The sequence below is a fragment of the Triplophysa rosa genome, linkage group LG10 (assembly GCF_024868665.1).
Source record: "Triplophysa rosa linkage group LG10, Trosa_1v2, whole genome shotgun sequence".
NCBI classification, from domain to species: Eukaryota; Metazoa; Chordata; class Actinopteri; order Cypriniformes; family Nemacheilidae; genus Triplophysa; species Triplophysa rosa.
Genome location: NC_079899.1, coordinates 1,736,284 through 1,762,343, shown reverse-complemented (window position 1 = coordinate 1,762,343; position 26,060 = coordinate 1,736,284). Strand labels below are relative to the sequence as shown.

The 26,060-nt window shown below is 40.9% G+C and overlaps 1 protein-coding gene across 1 annotated transcript in view; it reads left to right on the top strand.

Annotated features, from left to right (window-relative positions):
* Window positions 1-12,846: 12,846 nt before the first annotated feature.
* Window positions 12,847-26,060, top strand: part of esrrb (estrogen-related receptor beta) — a 50,663-nt gene continuing 37,449 nt past the window's right edge. The window contains 2 exon segments of the mRNA XM_057343589.1: window positions 12,847-13,180; window positions 26,005-26,060. The exon segment at window positions 26,005-26,060 is cut by the window's right edge and continues 366 nt beyond it. Coding sequence (XP_057199572.1) covers window positions 13,131-13,180; window positions 26,005-26,060 — 106 coding nt within the window. The 5' untranslated portion in view covers window positions 12,847-13,130.

The window sequence follows — 26,060 nt, the reverse complement described above, 5'->3', positions numbered from 1 at the left end:
TCAACTAGAAACACTCGGGTTGAATTAAAGTGAATCCAAGCGTACACTCCTGTAATCTTTATCGCTGTGGATTTAGAGGACATTACTGAGTCAATATGTTTAGAGGGACATGACATGTAAATTGTGAAATGCTGATCGAGCGATGGAGATGTTTTCAAAGGTGTTAAATACTCAAACCACTGCTTTTGTGGAGGCTTAGCCGTGTCACAGAAAGGTTGTGGTTTGTAAGGATAAGTACAAGCGCTTTAGCGAGATTATCCCGCTCCGATCTTTGTTGTTGGTCACCCTTGAGGATCAGAGCGGTAAGCGCTTCTCCAGGGTCACCGTATCACTCCGGCCCGCAACACTTTAACCGTCTTCCCCGAGGATTTCTCCACATCTGTGAATCGGGAGGAATTCAGTCGACAGAACGATCGGAAACGTCTGACTAGATTGAAGAGCATAATGCTTTGATATAATGAACTGTGTAAATGATGAAATGCCTGAAATTGACTCGAATTCAGATGATTTTACCTCAACAATCCCCATTCATTTTACACCTCCACACTCTTCGTGCGTTTCGACAATTACACTCTCATTCGATTCTCTTTTTATTTCTCTTGAGCAATTGTAGGAGAAACATCTGAGAATTCCACCAAATCTCCTGAGCGTTGAGCAATAACATTCTTGTTGGTCAGAATAATCAGAATGCCGAAGACAAACATGCAAGACATCTGCTGGTGTTTGTCAACAGGCTGAAGATGTCTGACTGACTTCGTGTCGGCGTTCATCTGCAGTATGTAGTGTTTGGATGTGATCGATACGGCAGGGTGACTCGAGCGCCCGCTGACCTCTGGGTGGGCGCCACCATAGTCTGCTTGTTGGCAGGAGTGTCGGAGTGGCACAGATGTCTTTTTAAAGCAATAGACGTGCAATTAGCTGACACAGCGAGCGGGTTTTGCAAGCTGTCCTATTCTGGGCTGTGGGCGGATGGGCCGAAATGAGAATGGAGCTATTGATCCCTCGCGCCGGTTGAGAATGATGCACCGCGGACTATTTTGGGGGCAGAGGGGAATTCGCTGCCTTTGAGAACATTATGCTGCGTGACGTCGTCGAGCTCTTCGAAATCAGCTCGATGATATTGGCAGCGAAGCAAAATGGCTGCCACGTCTCATGACCTCTGCCTCGCCAGAAATACATCAACAACAGCTCACCTCACCAAAGCCGAGACCCCGCGAGTCAGCCGGAGCTATATATAACTCCAAATCAAAGTGAACGATAATCTAGTTTTACACACTTCACCCTGTGACCTGTTCACATCATTTGACATTGGAGTAGATGCTAGTACATCAATATTTACTTGAGGAAAACGCACTTTTGTGAAGAACGATATAGATTAGCGCTTTTCAAAACGCGAGCAGCTGTACAGAAAACACGCTTTGTAACAAACAAACAAACAGTCAATAATATAGATCAAGTAAAAATAATACTAATATATATCTAGGGAAATATTTAGGTTTTTACCATTTCAATCGTATCAAATAAATGAAATAAAAGATTTTTAGCAAAAATAGTGTTATTTTCACACATGACAATATAATCATGACAATTACGCATTTCATCACGTTTTCACCCCCTATACTCACTGATAAAAAACTGTATTGAATATGATAAAAGAAATAAATCACAAAAAGAATCTTATAATGACACAGCAATGCTAAAGATTTTGTTCATGTTCATTATTTGTTTCTTTATCTTTCGTTAATGAATTATGACCTGCAGATGTCTTCATGACATTTACCCTATTAAAGCCTATTTGATGAACATCGACGACAGCTGATTTATTGACAATCAATACACAAAATCCATAATAAATGATATAATCTATAACTGTAAAAAGTTATAAAAGACATACATTCATCTTTATTTGTGTATTGCCACATCATCAGTGTTACTGCACTTTCATTCTGTGGTTTTAGTGTATTCTCTCTTTCTTAATTTCTTTCGTATCTGTTCTGATATGAATTAATGTTAGGCTACTTTGCAATAGAAAGTTAATTAGAAAATTTCACTATAGAAATAAAGTTGAATTGAATGTTATGAAGTGTATTTTACACATTTAACATTGAAAAACATTTATGGATTTAAAGGAATACTTCACCCAAAAATACACATTCTGTCATCATTTTCTCACCCTCGAGTTGTTCCAAATCTGTATAAATGTCTTTGATCTGATGAACACAGAGAAAGATATTTGGAAGAATGCTTATAACCAAACAGATCTTGGCCGCCATTGATTTTTTTTGTTCTGTTGAGCACAAATGAAGATATTTTGAAGAATGTAGGACAGCAAACAGTTCTGGGTCACTTTTGTCTACCGTTGTCATGTTTTCACTATGGGAGTCAATGGGGTCCCAGAAGTGTTTGGTTACAAGCGTTCTTCCAAATATCTTTCTCTGTGATCAACCAAACAAAGACATTTATACAGGTTTGGAACAACTAGAGAGTGAGTCATTCATGACAGAATTTTCATTTTTGGGTGAACTGCCCCTTTAACGGCCCAATAAGTCAAAAGAAGTTTGTATGCAGTGATGTGTCAGACACACGTGTGTGCACCTGACCACACCTGGCAGGTTCAGCCATCAGCATCCGTGCGCACGAGCAGCAGACGCCTCGGGCTTTCTCTCTACATGTGACTGCTCACGGCAGACATTAAGCGGTTAATGCTGAACTAGTTTAGTGATATCACATGCCGGGTTATTGAGCAAATCCTCCTCAGTGTGGATGGTTGAGCTTTAGATACGTATCGGCACCAGTGTAAACTCATTCATGGACCTTCTCGGTCTTAAACAAACATTGCGAAATCAGTCACGGGAATATGAATGCATTCCTGAACAAGACTTTCCACATTAGCATGACTTTAGTGCACAGATGACGGTGGACGCGTGTCGATGAAATGAGCTGATAGAAGCACCACGAGGAAAGGTCAGACTTGAGCTTGTTTGGAGGGTTGATGCTGAAATTCGTGGGGCGTAATGAAGGAACCATTGAGTGGACTGTACTGTAGAGGACCTCAGTCATTCCAGACGCATCTCTATCAGTACGGGCATAGACTGCATAGACTAGTCTGAGAAGCTAAGCTAGTCATCTCATTGTTTTCTTCAAGACATCGGTTACATAAAACGGTAGATTGGTCTAATTGAAAAATGAAAAGTAAGACTGATTAATCCTGGCTAATTGCTAGTCAGTGACTAGTTGTTAAGATGCAGTCTTAACTTAGTTTATGCAACTGGGCCTATGTGTGTTCCCTGAGATATATGAGATAATATAATCAAATTGCTTTTTAAATCTTGACTACTGATGAATTGCTGTAACTTATATAAATAATTTAAAAAATTCGAACTTTTCTACGAGTTATAATCCCGTCACATCATCCTTTACATCGCATTCCCAGCCTCAGCCAAATAAACTGAATTTATTCAACTGTAAGACCTTCATAATTTAAACAATGCAAACCTTTCAATAAATATAGATTTAAAAACCATTTCATATATATATTTAATTTCAGCCAGGTAAATGTTCTCTTATATTAATAATATACTGTAGATATTAGTTGGCACTGCTAGCCTCGTGGTTAGTGCGGCGACCCGAGTTTGATTCACGTCTCGGACGGTCATTTGCCGATCCTGCCACCCAATGCTTTCCTGTCAGCTCTCTACTTCTGTCATAGCTTTTTATTTAAATATTTTAAAAAATATTTAAAATTTTATTCATATATTTATATAATTGATAACAATAAATAACAATATACACATAAATATACACAATAATTAAATTGACATTTAAGGGTTCATCTTCAAGACCCTCCAAAAACAGTATTAAATACATCCCCTCAATATGGTTAAACATATTTCCCAGAATTCCACAGGAATCAGTGCGTCTGGAACTGCTACCACCTCAGCGATGAATATCCAGTAGAGTTCAGGTCTGTACAATCCTCATTTGTGTCAGTGTAATTCAGACATTGGATGAATATTGTGAGATATTTGAGAATGACTGCCAAACTGAATCTCTATTGGACTGTAATATCTCTCTGCGTGTGGCGCGGGCTTGTTGAAATGACATGCTTTTTATTCAAGCGCTGTGTAAAACATCAATGTGAATAACAATCGTGAACCTCGGTCATTCTCATGCCGAGCAGTCCATTAACAAGACAGACAGAGAATGGTCTTGAAAAGAGCCTCCACACACCCGGAGACCAAACGCTTGTTTGGAGGGATCAGACCCTCTGCCCCCAAAATCTGAACGCTTGGAGGAAAGCGAAGAACACCAGGACCTGGGAGGAGGGCGTGACTCGAGCATTAGGGATCCGCAAGCATCGTCGCTCCGAACGGCCCCAGTTCCAGGAGAAATTACGGCCGAGGAGAGGGGCTAATAACTGTTATTAACCCCGCACGGACGTCGCGCCACGGTAACGAGGTCCCGCCGTCAGAGTTCTGAGGTGCGACGCCGAGCCGCTCGCCCCCTAGGAGAAGCTAACTTATTAAAATAATGAATTAGCCCACCAGATTACTGGAGCCTGCGGCAAAGGCAATTATCCCTCTCCAAATCCCCGGCCGGGGCTCCCCGACGCTGCCATAAAACAAGCGCTCGCAAAGAGCGACAACAGAAAGGCCCGTCGCAATGAAAAGGCTGTTAATTAGGACCTCTCCCACTGCGGGCGGCCCTTTACTGCCGACACAACACCAGACCGCCGCGAAGAAGAAGAGACGCTGTCTGAAACTGTCGGGAGCGGCGAGGAGGAGCCATGCCAGGACATCATCATAAAGGAGTGGAATCGTAGAGGTGATCGAGAGTCACGTCCCGTAATAACGTTCACTCGGAATGTGTGCGTGTGTGGTCAGGCTCAACATCATCCCATCATCTGCACAAATCTCGACCTCGTATCATCCCACGTCTTCAGTTTCAAAATAAAGATGCTTCGCTAGCGTTTCTTCGCATTGATGCTGTAGAGAACCCTTTTTGGCTCCCCGGAGAGCCTTTCACACAAAGGTTCTTGAAAGAATCAAATGAAGCTTTGGATGCGTATGGTGATGGGTCTGCGCCGCGCCGCGTGAAGTCGAACACACCATTGACACGGTTTCATCAACACGGCACACTTTGTGAAGCATTTAGCGAATCCTCGCGGCTCAAAGCTCTTGTGACTCCCGGACTGCCCGTGAAGCACAATCAAACCCTCTCAGACATTAGCCAGACATGGACGGGAATATTAAAGAGTTCCCTTACGGCAGATTTCTCCGGTGAAGGGAACATTGGTTTATAATCAGAGGGAGATTCACTTCTGTGTGTTTAAACTCTCTGCTCAACCCTCTAGAATATCTTGAGCTTCTGACCGCCAGCCGGAGATGTGCGCTCTTAAAGATGGGCTTTACAAATACATATGAAACACTTCTGTCTCCTATCTGTCTTCAGTGACACATAATAACAAACTTTTGGACCAATGAGATTTCACTGTGGGCGGGGCTAATCGAATAGTTGAACATATCTTCAAACCCAAAAATCTCGCAAACACAAAAATGCCAGCTAGAGGGCGCTTATCTTTAAAACGTAACTATAGGTCGTAATTGCGGCTTGCGTAAATTGTCATTTTTCTTTACACAATCCCTTTTTGGTTGGAAAATCTGCATTTTTTTTCTCTTAAAGTGCGTTAGGAAAAATGTATCCCTGCCAAATTAATTGTTTCAATGTCAATTAGCACGAACGTGATGGTATTTCTCTTGAGTCATAAGCACAAACGATTCATTTCTAATGCTGAAGTTAATAAAGGAGGTTGTTTTGTGGGTAAATGATGCACGTCACTTAAATGAGGTGAATTCTCAGCGTGGACGTGCACGAGCTGCGGTGGCATCAATCTCAATCGCCGTCACTGGAGAGTAAATTGAAAAGTAAAGAAAGTCATTTTGTGCCCAATGGAAGTTTTCCTCTGTAAATTTTGTGGCATATTAAGAAGTAAATGAAGTCCTGGACCATTGCTTTGATAGACTCGTGTTAACACTAACTCACACACACACATCTGAAAATTGATTTAGCGCTCCTCAAATGTGCTCATGGTGCAAATAAACCTGTCTCAATCTGGCTCTGAGTGTTTGTTGCGGTTTGTTGATCTGTCATACTGTCATCAGATATGTTGAGTCTTTTTGTGTGTTGAAACACTCGTCCCGGCATTTAAAAGGACCCTCAAACGTCTCTTGTGCACGTGGGCGTTTCTGTGTGAGTTTGGTGTTGGGTCAGTGGAGAGAAATGACCGTTTTAACAGTATAATATTCATTCACGGAACGTCCCCATCAAACATGAAAACACAACATCAGCACAGCAATCATTCATACGGCGAGTTTCCTTCGGTTTGGTGACCAACGTGAAACAGTGAAGGTCACACAGACTCTCATTAATCTCTGTTCAGTGCTCTTTTCCTCTGTAGTTGTGATGTGTTTTTATCAGAGGTCTTTGTGTGGTTTTGGATCTCTTATATTCATCATCATCCTTGCACTGTATTGATAGTCCTAAAGCGTTGTGGTTTGCTCTCATTCTAAACCATAAGGAAATGTCTTAAAAAGATCGTTTACCTAAAAATGTGTATTCTTTCATCATTTACTCACTCTCTTGTCATTTCTTTCTTCTTCGGGACACAAAAGAAGATATTTTGAAGAATGTCGATAATCAAACAACACTGAACTCCATTGACTTCCATTGTATGAACACAAACCACTGAGACATTTCTCAAAATATCTTCTTTTGTGTTCCGCTGAAGAAAAACTCGCATACAAGTTATACAAACACGTGATGTCAACCACAACAAACAGAGTTTTGAATCGAAGACTTTGACGGTGCTGATTGAATAGAAGTTATTTTATTTTTTATCACGTTGTTAATCATCATCCGGTTTGGTTTTATAGTAGCCTACATGACATGCTTGTCATGTCTTTCATTCATTCACATTTAGTTTTTTCTTCTTGTTTGAGCTGATCTTTCATTAAAAGCAGAATGTGTGTGTGAGAGATGAAGGTTCCTGACGTGGCCGTGGGGTCCTCTGTCGAGGAGATACGTGTGATCAATAAAAGGTGCTCTCCACTTTCTCCCCGGGCCTTTCATTTCTCCTGTCATCGCGTGATGATCTGAGTACATGCATACGCTCGGAGGAGGGGATTCACGCGCTACTGTGGGCAGTCTCCGACCCCTTTATCAATCAGGATTTTAATTATACACATCCCGCCTGACAGCTAGATTAGAAACCAATCGACGCTATCGGCCACTAAATCTAATTACTGTTTATTGACAGATAAGGACGGGCTCCTTTCTCTTCCCCAAATAAGATAACCCCCCCTTTCCCCCCTTTTAGCGTAAAGAGGGTCCGACATGCTCACAGTCCATCAAAGGCCTTCAGCTGACCTGCTGTTTATTATGGGATGAACTGTTTTGGTGTCTTAGTATAAATGGCGGTCAGTGCCGTTAACCGTCGAACTAGAGGAGAGGTAGCGTGCCGATGGTGTAACATGTTGTTGAATTGTAAAGGATCAACCCTGTTACCACGATGTTGCACATTAGACAATGTTACAAAAGTGTGTATCTGCAGAAACATCAGAATGAATTTCTGCAGACCTCGCAGTCTGATCTCACGGAAATTCTTAACCATTTTACAGTTCGGCTGATTCGTTTGAATTTGTGAGACGTATGATTATCATGAAGCCCCGCCTCTTAACGTAACGTCTCTGGCACAAAAGAAGATCGTATCAAAACGGACATAATGAGATCGCACAAGTGTGTAAGAATTTGCCAACCGGTACGGCAGTTATGAATTGCTCAGAGATTGGACCTTTAGCTATAGGTTAGTAATGAACTGTCAACCCTGTTACCGCTCTAGAAATGCCTCTGTATGGATCTGTATTGTACTACAATCTGCTTTTTTATTCTTGTAAAACACTTTGAGATGCAACGTTTCAAAGCGCTATAAAAAATCTAATTTGAGTGAATATCCGATGGTTGGCACAATTCACACTCCCTATCGACACGCTAGCGCCGAGTTCATGTTATGTATGCACTGACGCTCACCGAGTCTTCCCCGTTCACTCTATCATTGCCACATTAGACACATGGAGTGTTTAAAAAACCTGCGAAAGAGCCTCAGGAAAACCGGCCTAAATGATTGGATTATTGTCCTTCCATTTGCCGGCGAGATAATGGCTGAATGATAAACATTGCAGCGTATAGATTTCCTGTCAGGTCCCATGAAGCAGACATCCTCATTTCTCGAGTACCCCGTCCCTCCTCCCCATTCCTCAAACACTCCAAAACACAGTCAGAGAGAGAGAGAGAGAGAGAGAGAGAGAGGGGCACATGTACTCCAAACTCCATTCAGAGATTCAGAAAGCACTTAAGCCCTGCTGTCCATTTCTGTTAAGTGAGTAAATCTGCAGCGAGAGGTGAAGCAAAGCCGGATCCCGCCGCAGGCCGCTCGGGTGCCCGCCAGCATCTTCCAAATGAAATTTAGGGGAGGAGGAGGGGATGGAGTGAACTGAGAGCAACGGACAGAAAAACGAGTGCCCGGCAGACCGGCCGGTGTCTTATTTGGTTTAGCCGTAGAAAGAAAAATGCTTGGGTTTGAATTATGCAATGTTCAGAGGCACAACTTTAGATTAATGCTTGATTCTTTTAGATCCGGGGACATATTTTACCGGCTTCGGTCTGTCTGCTCCTCACAATGTGAGTGACTTTAACTGGGTTTGCCATGATGTTGTAATTCATTTACTGAGCGGCCCGCGGCTGCGGGGGAAAATAAGTAGCCATCACAAGTTGGAAAAAAACAAGTCTGCATGTGCACATGACCCCGAGAGCCCAGCAGAAATCCAGCGTATGATGAATCTCTCCGTATTGAATAAACGTGATGTCAGTTTATGGGAAGAGAGTCTCTCCACGTTTATTAACTAAAGTGTTTTTATATTCTCTGTGATTCATCTTCTAGTTTAGCATTCAGTTAAATTCTTCTACTTTTTTTCTATAGCTGACTGTAAATTTCAATCATAACTCATGTCAGTTTGATGTAAAGAGTCAGTGCTGATGGGTTATAGATGTACATCTGTGTCTCACATGTCAAAACAACACTTGCTTATCACATTATAAATATGTTCAATTGCTCATTGCACAATCTTTTAAAAGATCGTTTTTTAAAACACAACCACAAATGCAGCTGACATGAATGTAATCTATTGCATTGTTGGGATGCTGTTGCTAAGGAGTTTTGAGTGGTTGCTAGGCTATTATTATTCAGAAGATCCCACGATGATGTTGTGATCCTCTGATACTGTACGTGTTTGGCCACTTTTCAATCAACTGAAATCTGTGATCTTCTGTGTGACACAACTAACAGCATAATATACAACAACAAGAAGCTTGATTATCATTCAGCCTGACATCAGTTTAGAACAATCAATATGAGGAATGGAAACTAGAATAGTTCACTCGTAAGTTGTGTTGTCTCTGCACCTTAATTTATAGTTGAGTTCAAATTGAACCATTCATAAAGAGATCCTTTTATTTAGATGTAATTCCACAGTGAATAACATTTCTTGTATTTTTGGTTTTACTCGCATTAAAAGAAGTATATTGTAGTAAAATATTTTTTTACTAAAGTAAATATTACAATTTATATACTTCAGATGATTACTTCTCTTAATACTACAGAACTTTGTAGCACACATTACCAAAGTGTAGCAATCATTACAATACACACAAATAAACTACAGTGTACTGTAGTAAATACTGAAGCATACAGCAGTGTTTTTGTTGTGTGTGTAGTGATTAGTGGTTATTTATTGGTGTTAAGGGTCTGGTGAATCACTGCTCCCTCTAGTGGAGTCTGTCCGATTCACAGTCCGAGGATGAGCAGCTGCGGGATGATTCAGGGTTTAATATATGATTTATGAATACATGAAAATCATCTTTGTCTCTCTTATCACTGCACAAGCTCTGCTGGTCAGCTAGTTTCTTGTTTGTTCATACATGAAACATTAGAACAGGAACACATTCACAAGTCATTTTAGCAGTTGATTGTTTTAATGCTTATTTTAACACCGTTAGAGTATCTACACATTCATCTTAAATGATGTGTGGTGTGATTTTTTTGGCATTAAAACAGATTGTGTGGTGAGTGTCAGAGTTCATCTCAGTCCAGACTCTCCTGTTGTTCTTCTCATTTATTCATCAGTGAAATCCAACACAACTACATAGTCCTCCTACATATATTCATGTGTATAGCCTCTGTTTCAAAATAATCATTACCTGACCTTGCAAACACAACAACAAATGAACATATATATTATAATTCTAGTTAATATTCTAGTAGGTTTTTTTTAGTTGAAAAGTTTACAGATTATGATAAATAGGTTATAGTTTTCTTTAATTTGGCACCAATCATGCATCAGCAAAATCAAAAATCGATCATTTTAACCACGGTTTCTTACTTCACACTATCGATTTGCACATCACAAAAAGCTTTAAATCTAGATTGTTTAACTCTGCGCGTAAAAACTTTGGTTGCTGCCGAACTTTAACAGATCACGCCCCGAAATGTGTCGACAGAGATGTCCTTATGAAGTTTAGAAGCTTTGAAAAAGTTTCCCCTGCTGTTTGATGGTCAAACTGCGCTCAGCTGAGGGTTCGAGCAGGTCTGGAGTCAGCGCAAAGGAGGAGGAGTCGTGCGCTCCCGGCGCGCACCTTCAGTCTCTGCGCGCTCAGATGGAGATGGAGACGCGCCTGTCGTTACGCACCTGAGGATGAGCTCCATGTGTGTGTGTCTGCAGGTACATTCAATCTCTCCTAACTAATGTTTTTTTCTCATATTGTATTCTGTCCTTTCTTCTTTCCTCTGGCGGAATTACTGCGCGTCTAAGTCTCGGAAACTTTCACACGCGCCGCCGTTTTACTTTCAACAGTTCAAGTTTTAACACTTAGTTTTTACTTCCTCAGCCTTTAAAGTGAGTTCGTTCGATTGTTTACATTTGTTTAGGACACAACTGAGCAAAATACGCACTGGGTGTCACTCAAATCAAAAACCCACACCGTCAGTTTAACACGTGAACACGACGAATCACATTTCGATTTATACATCAATTAATTTTGCACATACAGTATGTTCTGTTTTGTTTTACACTTTAAACACAAGATCGTACACTAATATAATACTGTAAATAAACAAAATAAATAGAAGTGATATTAATTTAATTGCATCTTCTGTTGTTATAATGGAAATCTCGATGGGTCTACTGGTTCACAACTAAATCTGGATGTGTGTACATTGCATTTCATACATTTCAAGTCTTTCACAGGCAGATCAGATGTGTGTGTGTGTTGTCTAAATGAAATCTAGAGACATCTCATCATTTAACACAAGCACAATATGAGCGTTTGATATCAAATCCTGTGTAACATAAGACCAGAGCGTAATAAGAATTCCAGAGGGATTGTATGTAAACCCTATGGATTAAACTCGCGGATGAATGACCTTTAATTCAACGTGTTTTTCATTTAATTACAGTATGAGCCTCTATTCTACAGATATCTATCATCTATTTCACACATTTGTGTTGTGTTCTTTACAGGCATGTGTATATTCAGCTGCACGTCAAACAAATATTTGTGACGGTATCGGAGAGCAGAGAGATTTTCCATACCGGGTCCTCTTTTAGTTTTTTGACATATTTCTGTGGAAAACATAAGGAAACATAACTGACGTTACACTTTTTCTGATATGAAATGAGCAGGTCTGGAGGTTTGATCTTTCAGAGCCTACAGTGAGTCGTACGATGATCAATAGGTATTGTGGGATGTTTTGCTATTGATTATGGAGAGCCATTGAAGAGCAGGGCGGGGTTGACAGGACCTCGTGGAGCTTCTGGTGCGTTCACGCGCGTGGAATCAGAAAACAAACAAAAACAACTGAAACAGCATCCATTTATCAGGATTCGTTTGGTTCGCTGTGCGTTTAACACGTCTGCCGTTTGTCATGTGTGTGATTTTTGTGAGTCTGCTCCGATGAAGAGCCATACAGTAATACGGCGAGTGTGAAACACTATCTGCATTCTCAGCATTCTTCAGGATGGGATCCACGCGGACGTTTTCTGCTGCTTTACACCCTGATGGGCGTCCAGTGCGACTGACGAACGCTCCAACACTTCTTAATGCACAGCTATAGGAGAATTTCACATTTTTGGAGGGGTTAGAGCAGATCTTGCTCATAAAACATAAAAACAGCATGTCAGATCTCTAAACAGCAACTCTCATTTTCATTAGTTTCAATGTTACTGCACATTAAAGGAAAACATAAGAATTTAGTTCATTATCAAAAATATTGAATGAAAAGTAAAATAACTAAACAGTTCATGCGAAGAGAAACTAAAACGCTCTTATAGTTTTAATGAAATAACGTTTTAAAGATGGTGTGCTTGAGAGAAATGTTAAGAAAAAAAGCTTTTATAATTAAATGACAAATACAATTTTCTCTAGACTGTTTTTAGAAAGAAAGATCTTGTACTGTCCAGATTAAATAAAAAACAATAAAGCAATTTTTTATTTCAAGTTGAGCCGATTTGTGTTTGGTCAGTGTGATGAAATAACATGGCTTTAGTGTGCGACGGACGGTCTGTGGGAGCACTTCAGCTGGTCTGGTGTCAGCCCCGCCCCCGCTCACATCCCCTCCCCCTCTCTGACACAACCCCACCTCCTCTGTGTGCTTAAGCCACGCCCCCCGGAGGCAGCAGCCAACAGCAGCTGTTCCATATTCATCAAGTCGTTGAGTCTTAAAGAGGCCGACAGTGAGCATGCAAACAGTCAGTTGTGTCTGTCCGCTGCTGGAGCGCTGGTGCTAGCACGCTGTCCTGCCGCTGCAGCCCATCTCTCTCTCTCTCTCTCTCGCTCTCTCTCTCGCTCTCTGTGCCCCCTCCCGCCGCCGTCACGCGCACACACACGCACACATGTGTACCTGAGCCGCCGGAGGGGCTTTCGCCGCAACTTTTGTCCGAAGGCGCTCGCTTGGGTTGTTTTGGGGGGTGTGTGGCGTTCCTCTTTCCTTCTCTTTCTCCTGGAATGCTAAAACTGGGCTGATGGACATTTCCGAACTTTGCATCCCAGATCCTCTCAGCTATCATAACCAGTAGGTGCATCTTTCTCTTCTCGCATGCTAACCTCTCTGCTGTGTCCGGCTCTCTTTTGAAACCCGTCTACCTGTTTCGATAGATTCTACGCTTTTCTTACGCCGAGCACAACTTTTTCCTGCTGTTTGAAGGATGCGACGCATTTTCTGCTGCATGGCTTCACTTTCTAACACGCACAAGGATTTTCTCTCTCTACTGTTTTTGGTTGAACAGAATGAGGTTTACAGGACAGTAAATTGCATGTGTCCGGTCAGTCGGTGGACGTTTTTGTGTATGTCAGCGTGTGTGTGTGTGTTTAAAAAGAAGTGGTAATGGTTCTGGCCTCATGCACGGACGGAAAAGTTTTTTATTAAGAGATAAGACACAATAAATGAAATGTCTTTTGGAGACTGAAGTGTCCCCAGAGGAGTGGCTGAAGGGGCCCGGGTGATCCGGGTGGTCTGGGTGTCCGGGTGATCTGGGTGATCCGGGTGTCCCGTGATCCTCAGCTGAGATCTCAGCACACGCCGTGCTGAAGAACAAACAATGAGAATGAATCTTACACAAGTTTTTCTTGTAAGCAGAATAAGTCATTTTTTACGTAATAGTGAATCGTTTGAATCAGAGGTTTGTTTAGTAAAAGCTTCAATTTAATTATTACATCACGTAAAAATAGTTTTTTTCATTGTGTCTGGACAGCGGTCATCTGCTCTAATATAAAACAATAACTCCTGTTGGAAAATACTTGTTTCAGTAAACACGAGCGATGTCCAGTGTGTCAGAGATGAGGATTGATATGAGCGAGAGAATAACGTGTCGGATGGATTTTTTTTCGATGGATTTTTCTTCACAGTAATGTGTAAGGTTACACCGGTGACATTTGCTCTCTGAGACGGCACTGAGATGTCACACAATAACATCAGTTATTACACAGCGTGCGTGTTTGAGGTAAATGAAATACATGAAACACATTTGAAACAGGATTACACGGGTTCAATACGGCTCGGCACACACGAATGACTTCAGCAGCGTTTCTCTACAATTACTGCCATGACTTTAATCAAGTGCAAAATGTTATGCTCTTACCGGTTTTTTGTACGTTAAAATAATGTAAAATATTCTTTACATTTGAAATGGTTTTATTTTACAACGTGACGTGGTGTAAAACTGCAGTGAGATATTCTTTTACTGATGGTAATATCTAAAGCTTGATTTACTGTCATGCTTCAGGAAGGCAAATAGAGTCGGAATGGTTTTAATTGTGAATAGCATGATGTCGCTGCTTTTCAAGTGTTTAAAGAAAAATACATCAGCAACAACATTGATTTCTTCTGTAACTTAAATTCTATCTGCCGCTTTTGTTGCACATTGTGGCTTGACAACAATACATTTTTTACTAATGATTTATATACATTTTTAATCGAATTATTAAATGTTAAAATAACATTTAACATGACATTATCCTGGATGTACTTCTCCAGTTAGCAGAGAAATGTGAAATTTGTTCTCACACTCTTAATGTGATCCATGTGTTGTGAAATGTATGTAAAGAAAAGTGTAGTTTTGCTTCGATTGTAAAACCACTGCATTCAGTGAGGAACCTGCAGTTTTATACTTTTACTGAAAATATTTCACTGCAGTGCAGGAGGTGTGTGTTATGTGAAAATGGCGCTCATCGGTAGTGTGATTGTGTTATTCTGTCAGTAGATCTGATGGGATGTGGATGCTGCACGCTGACCTCAGATGCTCCAGTCAATGCAGTTTGTGTGATAGTCAGGCTTTGTGTTTGCGTTAGCTCCAGTTAAAGGTTGTGTGTTAATATCGGAAGTCGTTTAGAAACGCGGTGATACAGCGGGTCACTTTCCTCACCGGGACATTCAATATGACCGGAAGCAAAGATCCACTAGAAGTCTCTTCACCCGCTCTCCAGTTATAGTTCTCGATGGCGCTTTTCTCCTGGTGGAGATGACAGTTACGTGATGTTTTTATGCAGAAAACCTCTATAAGCACTCACGGGCAAATTACATTAGAAAATTGTTTGACTTCATTACCCACTTGGCGAATGGTGCGGGCGCGTGGCGCGTATCTCTGGCGTTTCCGTGCCGCTGTTTTCCCCCTTCCGTTTTATCGCATTAGCTGGAGAAAAGAGCCTCAGTGGGAATTGCATTAGTGTATCTTAAGTTAAAAGCTCGGCGCTCTTTGAGCAAGTGTCTCAGTGCCGCGGGCTTAATCAGATTTTTGCTGTCTGGGAGGAGATTCTATCGCGGGTAACCAAAGCGGCCGCCTCTGACACTATCCAGATGGGATCAGCTTACAGTAATTTGGTTTCAGAAAACATTACTCACACAGATCCATGGCTGTGGTCAGCCCACATATTCATGAGGGTTTCAGTTCTCACCGGCAGCCTTTCGGTGGCCGGCTGACCTTCCCGACCAACTCTCCATTCTGTTTGTGAACGCCTGGCCACCGCCGGCCCGTCCGGAGCTTATTTTCGCCTGTTCCCTTCCTGACGTGTGTTTATGACAACCATGCACTTCATTCTCTGTGTTGTCGTCCATCTGGGTGTAACCGGATTTGGATGATCGCTCTCAAGATTGGGTTTAGCGGTCCCAAGAGCCATCAGTAACTATATCATTTTTGGAGAAATGGATTTAAATGAATGTTTTTGAGAGGGTCTCGCCGTGTTAGGACCGCAGGGTCACTTTCACTATTGTCACACCCCGCAGCACCGACCAAACCGCCCGATGTCGCCCATCCGTCCCACAATTCTCACTGAGGTAACCTTGGCATCGGCGCTGCGGCGTGACAGCAGGTTTAAAAATAATCTTTGTTAGCGTGCTGAGGATACTGCGCTTTGATGCGTGTCGCACGCGCGCGGTTCTGTCATGCTTTTCATAGAAAACAAACTTATCGATGCACAATCGACTAAAGTCTGCACAAAACCCCCTGAAAAGTTGCTCTCCTGGCACATGTGCATCTCACACCGCTGGCGTGCCGCTCGCTCTTTATTTGCATGTGTGCCGACATCAGTCCCACAAACAGCGAGTAAAGATCCCCATTCGCTCGGTCATCAAATGCCGCGGGGGAAACGCTAAGTCTGCTAATTTACGCTGTGGAGAAAGGGGAAGAAATAACGTCCGCGGGGCGGCACACGGGCGTTTATCAGAGAACGGGATTGGTATTGAGCGGCCAGTCGTTTGAAGGTTATGTTTCTGAGCAGTAATTGAAATGCAAAATAACATTAGGATCGATGGTTAGCTCTGTTTATTTATGAAATCAATATTGAAACGGTCTGTCACCATTGCCGCTCTGATTCCAGCTGACAGCCAAACCGAGTGTGCTCCATCCAGACCTCGGACGTTCCTCGGCTTGTTCATTATCCTCACTGTGGGCAATAACGGGATGTGCCAGGAACTGAGCGGGATGTGGGAGGGAAATCATGCTGGGTTTCTCGCTGGTCTGCTTGGATTCACTTTGTTTACAGTAAACTCTTTACCGTAACCAATGGTGTGGCATTTCCAACCAACTCTTAAAACCTTTTGTTAACGTTCCAAACGTTATTTTTTAAGTGTTTCACTAAAGACTATTTTAAAATGTTGTTAGAATGTTTACCGATCTTGTTAATAAAAGGCTCTTTTAACGTGGCTGGAAGAGCATTTTTAGAAACGTTGCGAGAACGTTTCCTGTTCCAATGGGTTGCAGATGTCTTTATTTCTGCACTTCTGCATGTCAGTGTTTCATTGATATCTTAGATGTCTTTATTAATATGCAACATTTTCTCATGTGGTCTCATTCAGAAAAGTCCCGCCTCCATTTCATTTCTGAGTTTTAAATCACTTCTGAGGTGAGATCCCATCATGTGAATGAAAGTCCGGTAAACTATGTTGACATGAGAAGGGAAATCTTGTGTCTAGATGAAAAATGTTTGAGATAATATGGAAACAGGTTCATTTACAGACCATCAGTCTTCTTTCTGAATTAATTTTGTATTTGTTTGCTATACAGTTTAGGTTTTACTCACATTTCTGTCGATGGTTTAGTAAAGAACCCTAAATATAACTGAGAGAAAATTTTACAAAACACCTCAAAAAATTCCTACGACCGCCAAGCTAAGGGTGAGGAATTGTGTTATTTTGTGATGTGTTGTGTGCCGTTTTTATCACCATCACAGACACTACAGTATTGAAACAGCTGAATGGGTTAATACAGCAGAAACAGACACGGTGTAGGAGTGTGTCATTCCTGGAGAACTTTAAAACGCTCGGCCTGTTTGTCGTGGTACAGAATGAAGGATACGCTGTAACACTACCGTACGACTCGAGTCGTTGAGTCAGATTGGTTGAAAAGCTCAAAGCATTTCATTTGAGACTCACAGGATTTACACCTTTATGAATGGCTTTTTTACATGACTGCATATTCAGCTGGGATTCAAGATTATTTTCAATGTAAAATCATTTATGTGAAAATTCATCAATCACCACAAAAGGAGTCTAGTTGCATTTTTAATTTTTCCCATTTTTACTACCCTTAGGAAAATAACCCGTGGTTTTACCACACATAAAAACACATTATTACTCCACAGCCACATCGGCGGTGTTAAAAGGGTCCAATGAGCTCTCACGGTGTATAGATAATCCTAACACTGGCGATTTTACTGTGATAGTTAAACCCTGGTAACCATAGTTTAACCATCGTATTTGTAGTAAAACAAATAGTAATCAATCAGCTAAAAACACAGGTGACTACACTTTTTATAATAAAACCATGGGTCATTTCTTGGATGCCATTGTAAATAGTTTTCTGTGCAGAGGCTGTTGAGGTCTTTAAACGAGAGAAGCGCTGGGTTATAATGTGTCATATAATTATGCTATAATTGTAATGTCATGTGTTTTGTTGCCTGGATGAGAGGTTATTTTAAGAAGAGTCCTCAGTCAGCAGCGTTCGCAGGTGCGCGTGTGTTTTCTGCCCGTAAGCGAGGATGCGTTTGTACGTTTGACGGCGGGTGGCACGTAATGAGACGTGTGTGTTTCATGAGAGGAGGATTAATGTGTCATGATGACAAACCTCTGGTGCTGTACACACATTCACAAGGATGTCATGGTGATGCTCTCGGCAAACTGCTGTCCGTGGATGATGCCGTACACACACTCATTACGCTCTTTGCAACATCTTTCATTTGGCAGAAAAAGTGAAGAATACGCATTATTTCTAGTGTAAAGAGGCAAAAAGGGGAACGATTTAAAAAAAACATCCCAAGTGTGTTCCGCGCGAGGAATGAACTACTTTTTCACATGATGAACTGTTCAATTCAAGAGGGAGCGTCACCGCTGGGCTTACACACACTTTTACATGTTAACTCTTTCACGGCCAGAGTGAACCTTACACAGCTCTGACTTTAAAACCGAGCCACTGGTTATTTAAAGACATTCACATATAGTTAAGGCATCACTTTAAAACTGTATTTATTTGGAGCACAAATGACTAAAAACAAGTAACAACATGAGTGAAACCCTGGAATATGATTCATAAGTGTGAATGCATGCCGTCATTGTTTCAGCGAGTCGTTCATCAACACAGTTCTCGGAGTTCTCTACACGTGTGGGTCCGGGGGTCTGTCAGGACGCTGGTTAAAGACCTCCTCCTCCCCCCACATCCTGAACGCAGGAAGGGCTCTGCGGATCGATAGATGCGATCTGTTTCTGCAGGACGGAGCGGAGCGGTGTAGGGCCGCTGATGTTGATCTCATAGTTTTATAAAGCCTGCAGTGACGATGCAGACGGGCTAAATATAATCCTCAGCCAAGAGCACCGGGCGGGGGCCGGGCCACACCAAATATTGATCTGTCCCCCTCTCACCTTGTTTTTTCCTCATTTTTCTTTCTTCCGCTATCAACTGAGAAGGTCCCGCGCTCAAGCGTCTCACTGAGAGGGAGAAGAAAAACCATTTCTGCTGCTCGCTCAGACTGAAGCAGATTCTTATTTTTATTTTAGCAGCATAGGTATAGTTTATATGAAATACACTTTCTGAAATTGTTTAAATGATTATTGTGCAGGTGGCGATTGTGAATTTATGTTAGTTGACATACTAAAGAAATGAAGTGCTTTATACATAATACAGTTGTAAATATTTTTCAAATATAAAGACATAAAAAATTAAATATAAATCAAATAATATATATATATATTAAGTAATTACATTAACTAGTAAAGAAAAAAACTTGACTAGTTATGGGACATATTATAAAACGTTTTAATATAAAACCATGATTTTGATTGAAAAAATCTTTTTTATTCCAACTATCCATATATTTTTCTATTTTACAATGAAAATAAAAATAAAACGCGATGAGCAAAAAGAATGTGTTTTTATTTGCAGTTATTTTCATGTAGCAGTTATACTATATTAGTGTTGCATGTAAAACTATGATAGTACATATAGCAGGTAAGTCAATGACAGCTAAACACCTATTTGCCGTAAAATACTAGCCAGCATGATCATGTAAACAATGCTAGAGCAAACAACCATATATATAAACACATTTAGATGAAGAACTGAGCTGTAGATGAAATCACCGTCGAGGTCTCTTTCCAGCGCTCTCTCTCTCCGTCCATCTCTCATTGGCTGTGTTCCACCTCCATCATAAATCCTTGTCAGATTCATCCTTCGCTTCTTAACAAAGTGTCCGTCCTCACCTCTCCTGCGCTCTGTGTTTATCTCAACACTAATGAATGAGGAGCGCAGATTAAAACGGCCCGCGGGAGGGTGAGCGAGTGCCACTTACCCCCGTTACTTCGCTTCACACACATAAAACCGCCCCCGGGGTCGCCCCGCTGCCCCGTATTCCCATGATAGCTGTTAACCCGAGGCCCTTTTCTGGACGGACGCTTCCAAGTGGCTCTTGGTGGCCCGAAGCCCTTCGGGTTTTTATTCAACCTCATTTCATTTGCATCCGGGCTTTACCCCTGACTTCTTTCTTTTTCTTTTTAAAAACAATGTGTGACCAACAGCCCAGCATGGAAAAACAGCACACAGAATGCTGAATGAAAAAACATGTCTGCTGTCTGAATGAAGGCGTGTTTTTAATGAGCCCAGCGTGTCGTACTGACACAGCGGACCGTACCGCAGGGTTCTAACAGGCCGCCCGAGAGGACCGACTGCGACCCGCCAGCGCAGAGGAGCACGAGAGCTTGTCACCGGTTAATTGAGTTCCTTCTCCTTTATCAGCCCATCAGCCTCCGACCCATCTCCCCTCCGGCCCACTGGGGCATCTGATTCTGCCCCCGTCTGCACGGCCCTCATCTCACCCTGTCTGTCTGTCGTCTGTCTGTCTGTGTGTGAGAGAGAGAGAGTAATGAACCCGATGACTCTGTCATGTCTGAATCAGCCTTCAGAAGAAAAAACACGTGCACATAACTGAACAGGATCTATACAGCCGCCGAAAAAAATGTAGACCATTCCAAATGTTCATTTCATCATCGTTTCTAGATGTTGAATCTTAACTAAATCAAACCTCAGGAGTGACAAAGAGTCATCAAACAGCAATGTGAAAGACTGACTGCATGACCAGACACATGAAGACTGAGATACAAATCACAGCAAAAACATTTTAGAACTTTTCCTAAATACTTGTAGAAATATAACTGTTGCGTTGCTTAACAGTGAACATGAACTTGTTTTCTTTGCAGTATTTGAGGTCTGAAAAAACATTTTGTAAAACTTTATAATTGAACACCAACCTATAAATAGTAAATTCAGAGAAATTAAAAACCTTTATCCTAGTTTTAAAATGGTCTCTTCATTTTTCCCCCGTAGCTGTATATATACCACGAAATATAGATATATTTGCTTAATTTTATAGACATTTAGTTTACAGTAAATTATTAATGTACTGTAGATTCCATGTTAAAATGTTGATATACACAGTGAAACTTCAGTTTCATCAACATACATCATATTGAGAACACGGCAATAATAGCACATATTTAAATACCATGTATTCAATTTTTTATATTTTGAATATTATAAAAATAAAATCTTTTTTTGTTTTGAAATCTTCATACATGCATGTCAATCTGCTTTGCAGCAATGTACAGCTGTGAAAGGCGCTATAGAATTCAATTGAACTGAAATTCAGCAACAACAACAAAAACACTTTCGTTAATGCAAACCAGAAGATATATATTCATGACAACTGAATGAGAGATTTGAATCTAGTGTAAAACATGTTCACATTGAGCTAAAACCAAGAAAACTAACCTTATAGAATGTCATTTATACTCAACATGTATACATCTTTTCAGATGCACACAAAAAGCTAAAAACTCTAAATATTTTTCATTTTCTACACGTACAGTCCAAACATGTTAAAGCTGCAAAAAACACAAACATCCATCATGTAAATGACTCCAGTGAGTTAATAAGTGTCTTGAAAAGAAACAACGTGTTTACATTTACTACCGATATTTATTTATGAAACTGAAAAAACAAAATTAAATATGGTGACACGTCGATAACTTGAAATCTTACTGGTATCTCATCTTTGTGTTCAGCTGATGATGAGAGAATTTTCACCGTTCCTCTCGATTCTATATTAATGGGGAACGCTGTGGTTTTGCTCTCGGATATAAACCAGTTTTGTTTTACGTTCCACCCATAATAACAGTTTGTGTTTTATCCTGACTCGTTTCTTAATGCACTCGTAACTGTAAATGAGTTTGGGTTTGGAATACATGTGTGGCAGACGGGGCGCTATAGTGTTCAGGAGGCGGTTTAAAACAGTCTGTATTTCTTGTTTTGTTTTTGTACGTTTGCTTCGTAACAGTGACTGGTTTAACGTCCTCCACACAGCCAGCGTCAGATCACGTGAAGTTTACGAAAGACTCGCTTCAGTTAGCTTGTTGCTAAGCTTGTAGAGTATTTATAGCATTTGAGACGACTGCATTGGGTACTTCAGCAGACAAACATCATGCGCTCCGGCCAATAGCAGCACTTTGTTAAGTGGCGGAGACTTGAGGGAAGGCCGACGGTTCGACAGCGAGAGGTATGTGCGGGAGAACTCGCGTCCAGCGCCGCAATCATATTACGCCATCTGAAATTCTGTTAGCATATGAGCCACTGCAATCAGATTACAGCCAAACTCAACATGATGCTCGCTGGACACCGCTCAGCATGAATTTCAATGGGGCATAGTGAACAAAAGCAGACGTGAGAGAGGTCCTGGACTATCCTCAAGCCTTGTGATTATGAAAGAAAAGAGAAATAAATGCTGTATTTTGATACAAAATTAAATATTCCCCAAATAAGCTCTGGAATCGGTCTGAACTGGCCTTCCGTCTAAAGGCATTAGGAATTGTTGTGACATTGTGTTGCACTTTCTCAAATGTGCTAAACGAATCATCAAAGAATCAGAATCATTCTGAGGAATCGCTGTTCGTGACATACAAGAACAGATGGTATTTTTTCTCTTGTCAGATGTCAAATGTCACACAGACAGTACCATCACACGGTTTCATTGAGATTCTGCTGAGCACGTGTTTTATATATGAACATTTATGCAATTATTCTAAGTGTCACCTTCAGCGTGACCTTTGACCCAGGGTTACTCTCCTCCTGAAGTTCAGAAATAAAGGCTAAATGCAATTGGCCTGTATGCTTGTGTGTGTAATATATGGCTTTAATAAATAAAACGAGATTGCAGAAAGGTACGTATGCATAATCTTTAATCAGATGCTCGGAAAACAAATCCTGACAGAGTTCACCCCGACATTAATTCAGTTGAGCACTTTATACAGTACTGTATATATGAAGAGTTTGCTTACACAATCAGATAATGTCATTCAAAAATCATGTTTTTTATTGTGTTAGTTAGCTGTATTTTTTTGAGTTATTATGGCTTAAAACAAACCAACTGCAGTCTGATTGATATTAATTGGAATGCGCAATAAACAACATGATTTAAGTTATCTCATTTTGGAACCAAACGTTTCATAAAGAACCTTGAACATTCGTTCTTCATACAGTTTTCACATCATTTCTTTCATATATGCAAATAAAAAATTCTCGCACTATTCAATATGCGATCAAAAGCAGTATTTTGATTTACATGACATGGAAACATTTGGCAGATGCGTTTACTAAGGACATTTGATCAGTTCATGCATTTGCTGGGAATCGAACCCGTAATCTATTGTTTCAGCTACAAAAACCTTTTATTTAGACCACACATAAAATGAACTGCATGCTGACAAATCATTTTATTTAATCGCCAAAGCCAAGCTTTACTTACATTCATCAACCCTACATGTGTCCAGTTTTGTACTCTGACGACATCAGACGGGTCCCGCCGTAGCGTTTAACCCTCAAATGTTCCCAGACACAGTTATTTTGGATTATTTATTTTAGCAGTTAACATTTGTACGTTTCCAGAGGTTGCATTGTGAATATACAGTACATGACACGAGAGGGAGGAGACGTCCCGATGAGATTTAGCTCGACACGTTGACCCCATCTCCATGGGCACGGGTGAGAAAACAAAGTTGACCTTTGACCCCTGGGCTTGAACCCTGCATCAGCTACACTTACAATTAAATCAGTCTGAGGAGGAGTTGTCTGAAGGCTTTTGTGACCCATCGATCTGTTCATCCATCTTAACTTCATCTGAATTTATACCTCTGATAGATATTTGATGCTCGCACAAACCCTCCTGATATTTAACTGAAGCGCTGTCTGAGCTTTTATTATGTATTATGCCATTTTGACTGTTATTTTGGAAGCCTCTGTGCTTCTCTGAGGAAGACATGCAAACGTGTGTGTGCTGCATTTGTTTTGATTGGCTGTTTGATAATTAGAGGCGTGGCCAGAGTTAAGCCTGACACTGTTGCTGCGTCTGAAATCGCATACTGTGACAGTACGTACACTGTAAAAAATGATTTGTTGTTTTTTGTTGTTTCAACTTAAAAAAATAAGTTACCTTGTTGCCTTAAAATTTTAAGTTAGTTCAACTTAAAAATATTAGTCAACACAACGAGTTTGCAACAAATTCATTAAGTGAACTAATATTTTTAAGTTGAACTAACTTAAAATTTTAAGGCAACAAGGTAACTTATTTTTTAAGTTGAAACAACAAAAAACAACAAATCATTTTTTACAGTGTATGGAAATAAATGAAGTAAAAAACATCATTTAGTCACGAGAAATTCATTCATTGGCACTTACATTAAAAACGGACGTCCGCCTAAAAGTTTTCCACTATTTTTATTTGATTTACTTTTGAAATTTGAGCGTTGCTCAGGTCCTGTGGCATCATGGGATAGAGAAGTGTCCATCCGATCCACACTCACGAATTTTGGCGGAAGCAGTAGACCATCCAGGTATTTCTTGCCTACTGATTTTGTGCATCCTGAGGTTTCGGACATACTACTCATACTTATTTTCGCCTACTATATAGTATGGATTTCGGATGCAAGTTGTGATTTGTCTGCCCCCTCTGAAGAAACCTCATCACGGGCTCATATAAGTGAAAATGATGTCATGATTTACACACAGTTGCATAGTTTTAAAAATGTCTGCATTTCTTTTTTTGTTTTGAAAAATGTGTGGGTTTTTTGTCCATACAATAAAAATCAATAGTCCCATTTTTTTATGGTGGTGTCCTCACAGTAATGCCTGTGCTATGCTATGTTTTTTACGTGGACGCGAGCCTTGCAAAGTATACGTCCTTTAACTCATACGCGTACACACGAGTTTTGACTCTCCAGGCCTACAGGGGTCAGGTTTTCTTCTACTACCTTGAATCAATGCTCCCAGGACACGGTTGCCACCTGGTGGTTAAACTAATTACTGCAAGAAATGGAATGCACATGCGCGACCTGCACATACCTTGTACGCGAGGTAACAAAATTATGCCATTTTGCGTACAGTGCATACTATTCTGCTGACAAAATTTGCTGTCCCCGCACGTACGCGTAAAAAGGGAACCATACTTCAGCCTTAAGGGTGTTGAATGGGTGTGGTCCAGCAAAGGGGCGGAGTCCCAGTGGCCCCACACGTTTCCCTTCCTGTCTCTGAGGTGGGGCTTCCTGTAGTATTAGTGTTGTTTTAGCATCACCTACAGTGCACAGAGATACATAACCAGGCCCGCAGGCTGTGAAATAATCAAAAAAAATGATCGCTAGGAATATTTCAGTAACACCTTTCAATCTGTGTGTTATGAAAGAAACATGCATGCTATTTTATTACCCACAACCCATTGAACTACCGAAATGTCTGTCTCTACTCTTGTCTGTGCATGGTTCATTTTAAGGTAATGAATTTTAGCTGTTTAATATAAATATGTAAAATGTCACGTGTTGGGTGTGCCAGGGTGTTATTATATTACTGGTGTCACTGGTTTTATTTCAGGCTGGTTTATGTGTGAACTGATGAAATGTGCTAATGTGCTCTTTTATTGTTACCTTTAACAGAAACCCGAATCAAGTATTCAAGGCGTTGTTCAACACAAGCAATGATTGTATGAGGTGACTAGGAAACACAAAATGAGATGTTAAGCAGAATGTGTCGCACCAGTTGGATGTCAATGGTGCCAAATGGCTGTTGGATGTTATGAGACCCATTAGTAGTTTAAATATGCAGAAATGCATATGAGATTTTTAAGATGCATTTTGATTTGGAAACTAAATACAGTTCGCTAGCCGTATGCGCTACGGTTATGATACGGTTTAAAATACTCACAGTCCTTTGTAGAGTTTGTCAATATACTGCAAATCACCAGCAGTTAATCTCTGATCTCCACTAACATCCAGTCGAAGCTCTTGACCTCACTCTTCTGTCTCTGTGTGTCTCACAGGCTGCTCAACAGGATGGCCGTTGAAGAGCGGCACATGCCTTCCAGCTGTGGCTCCT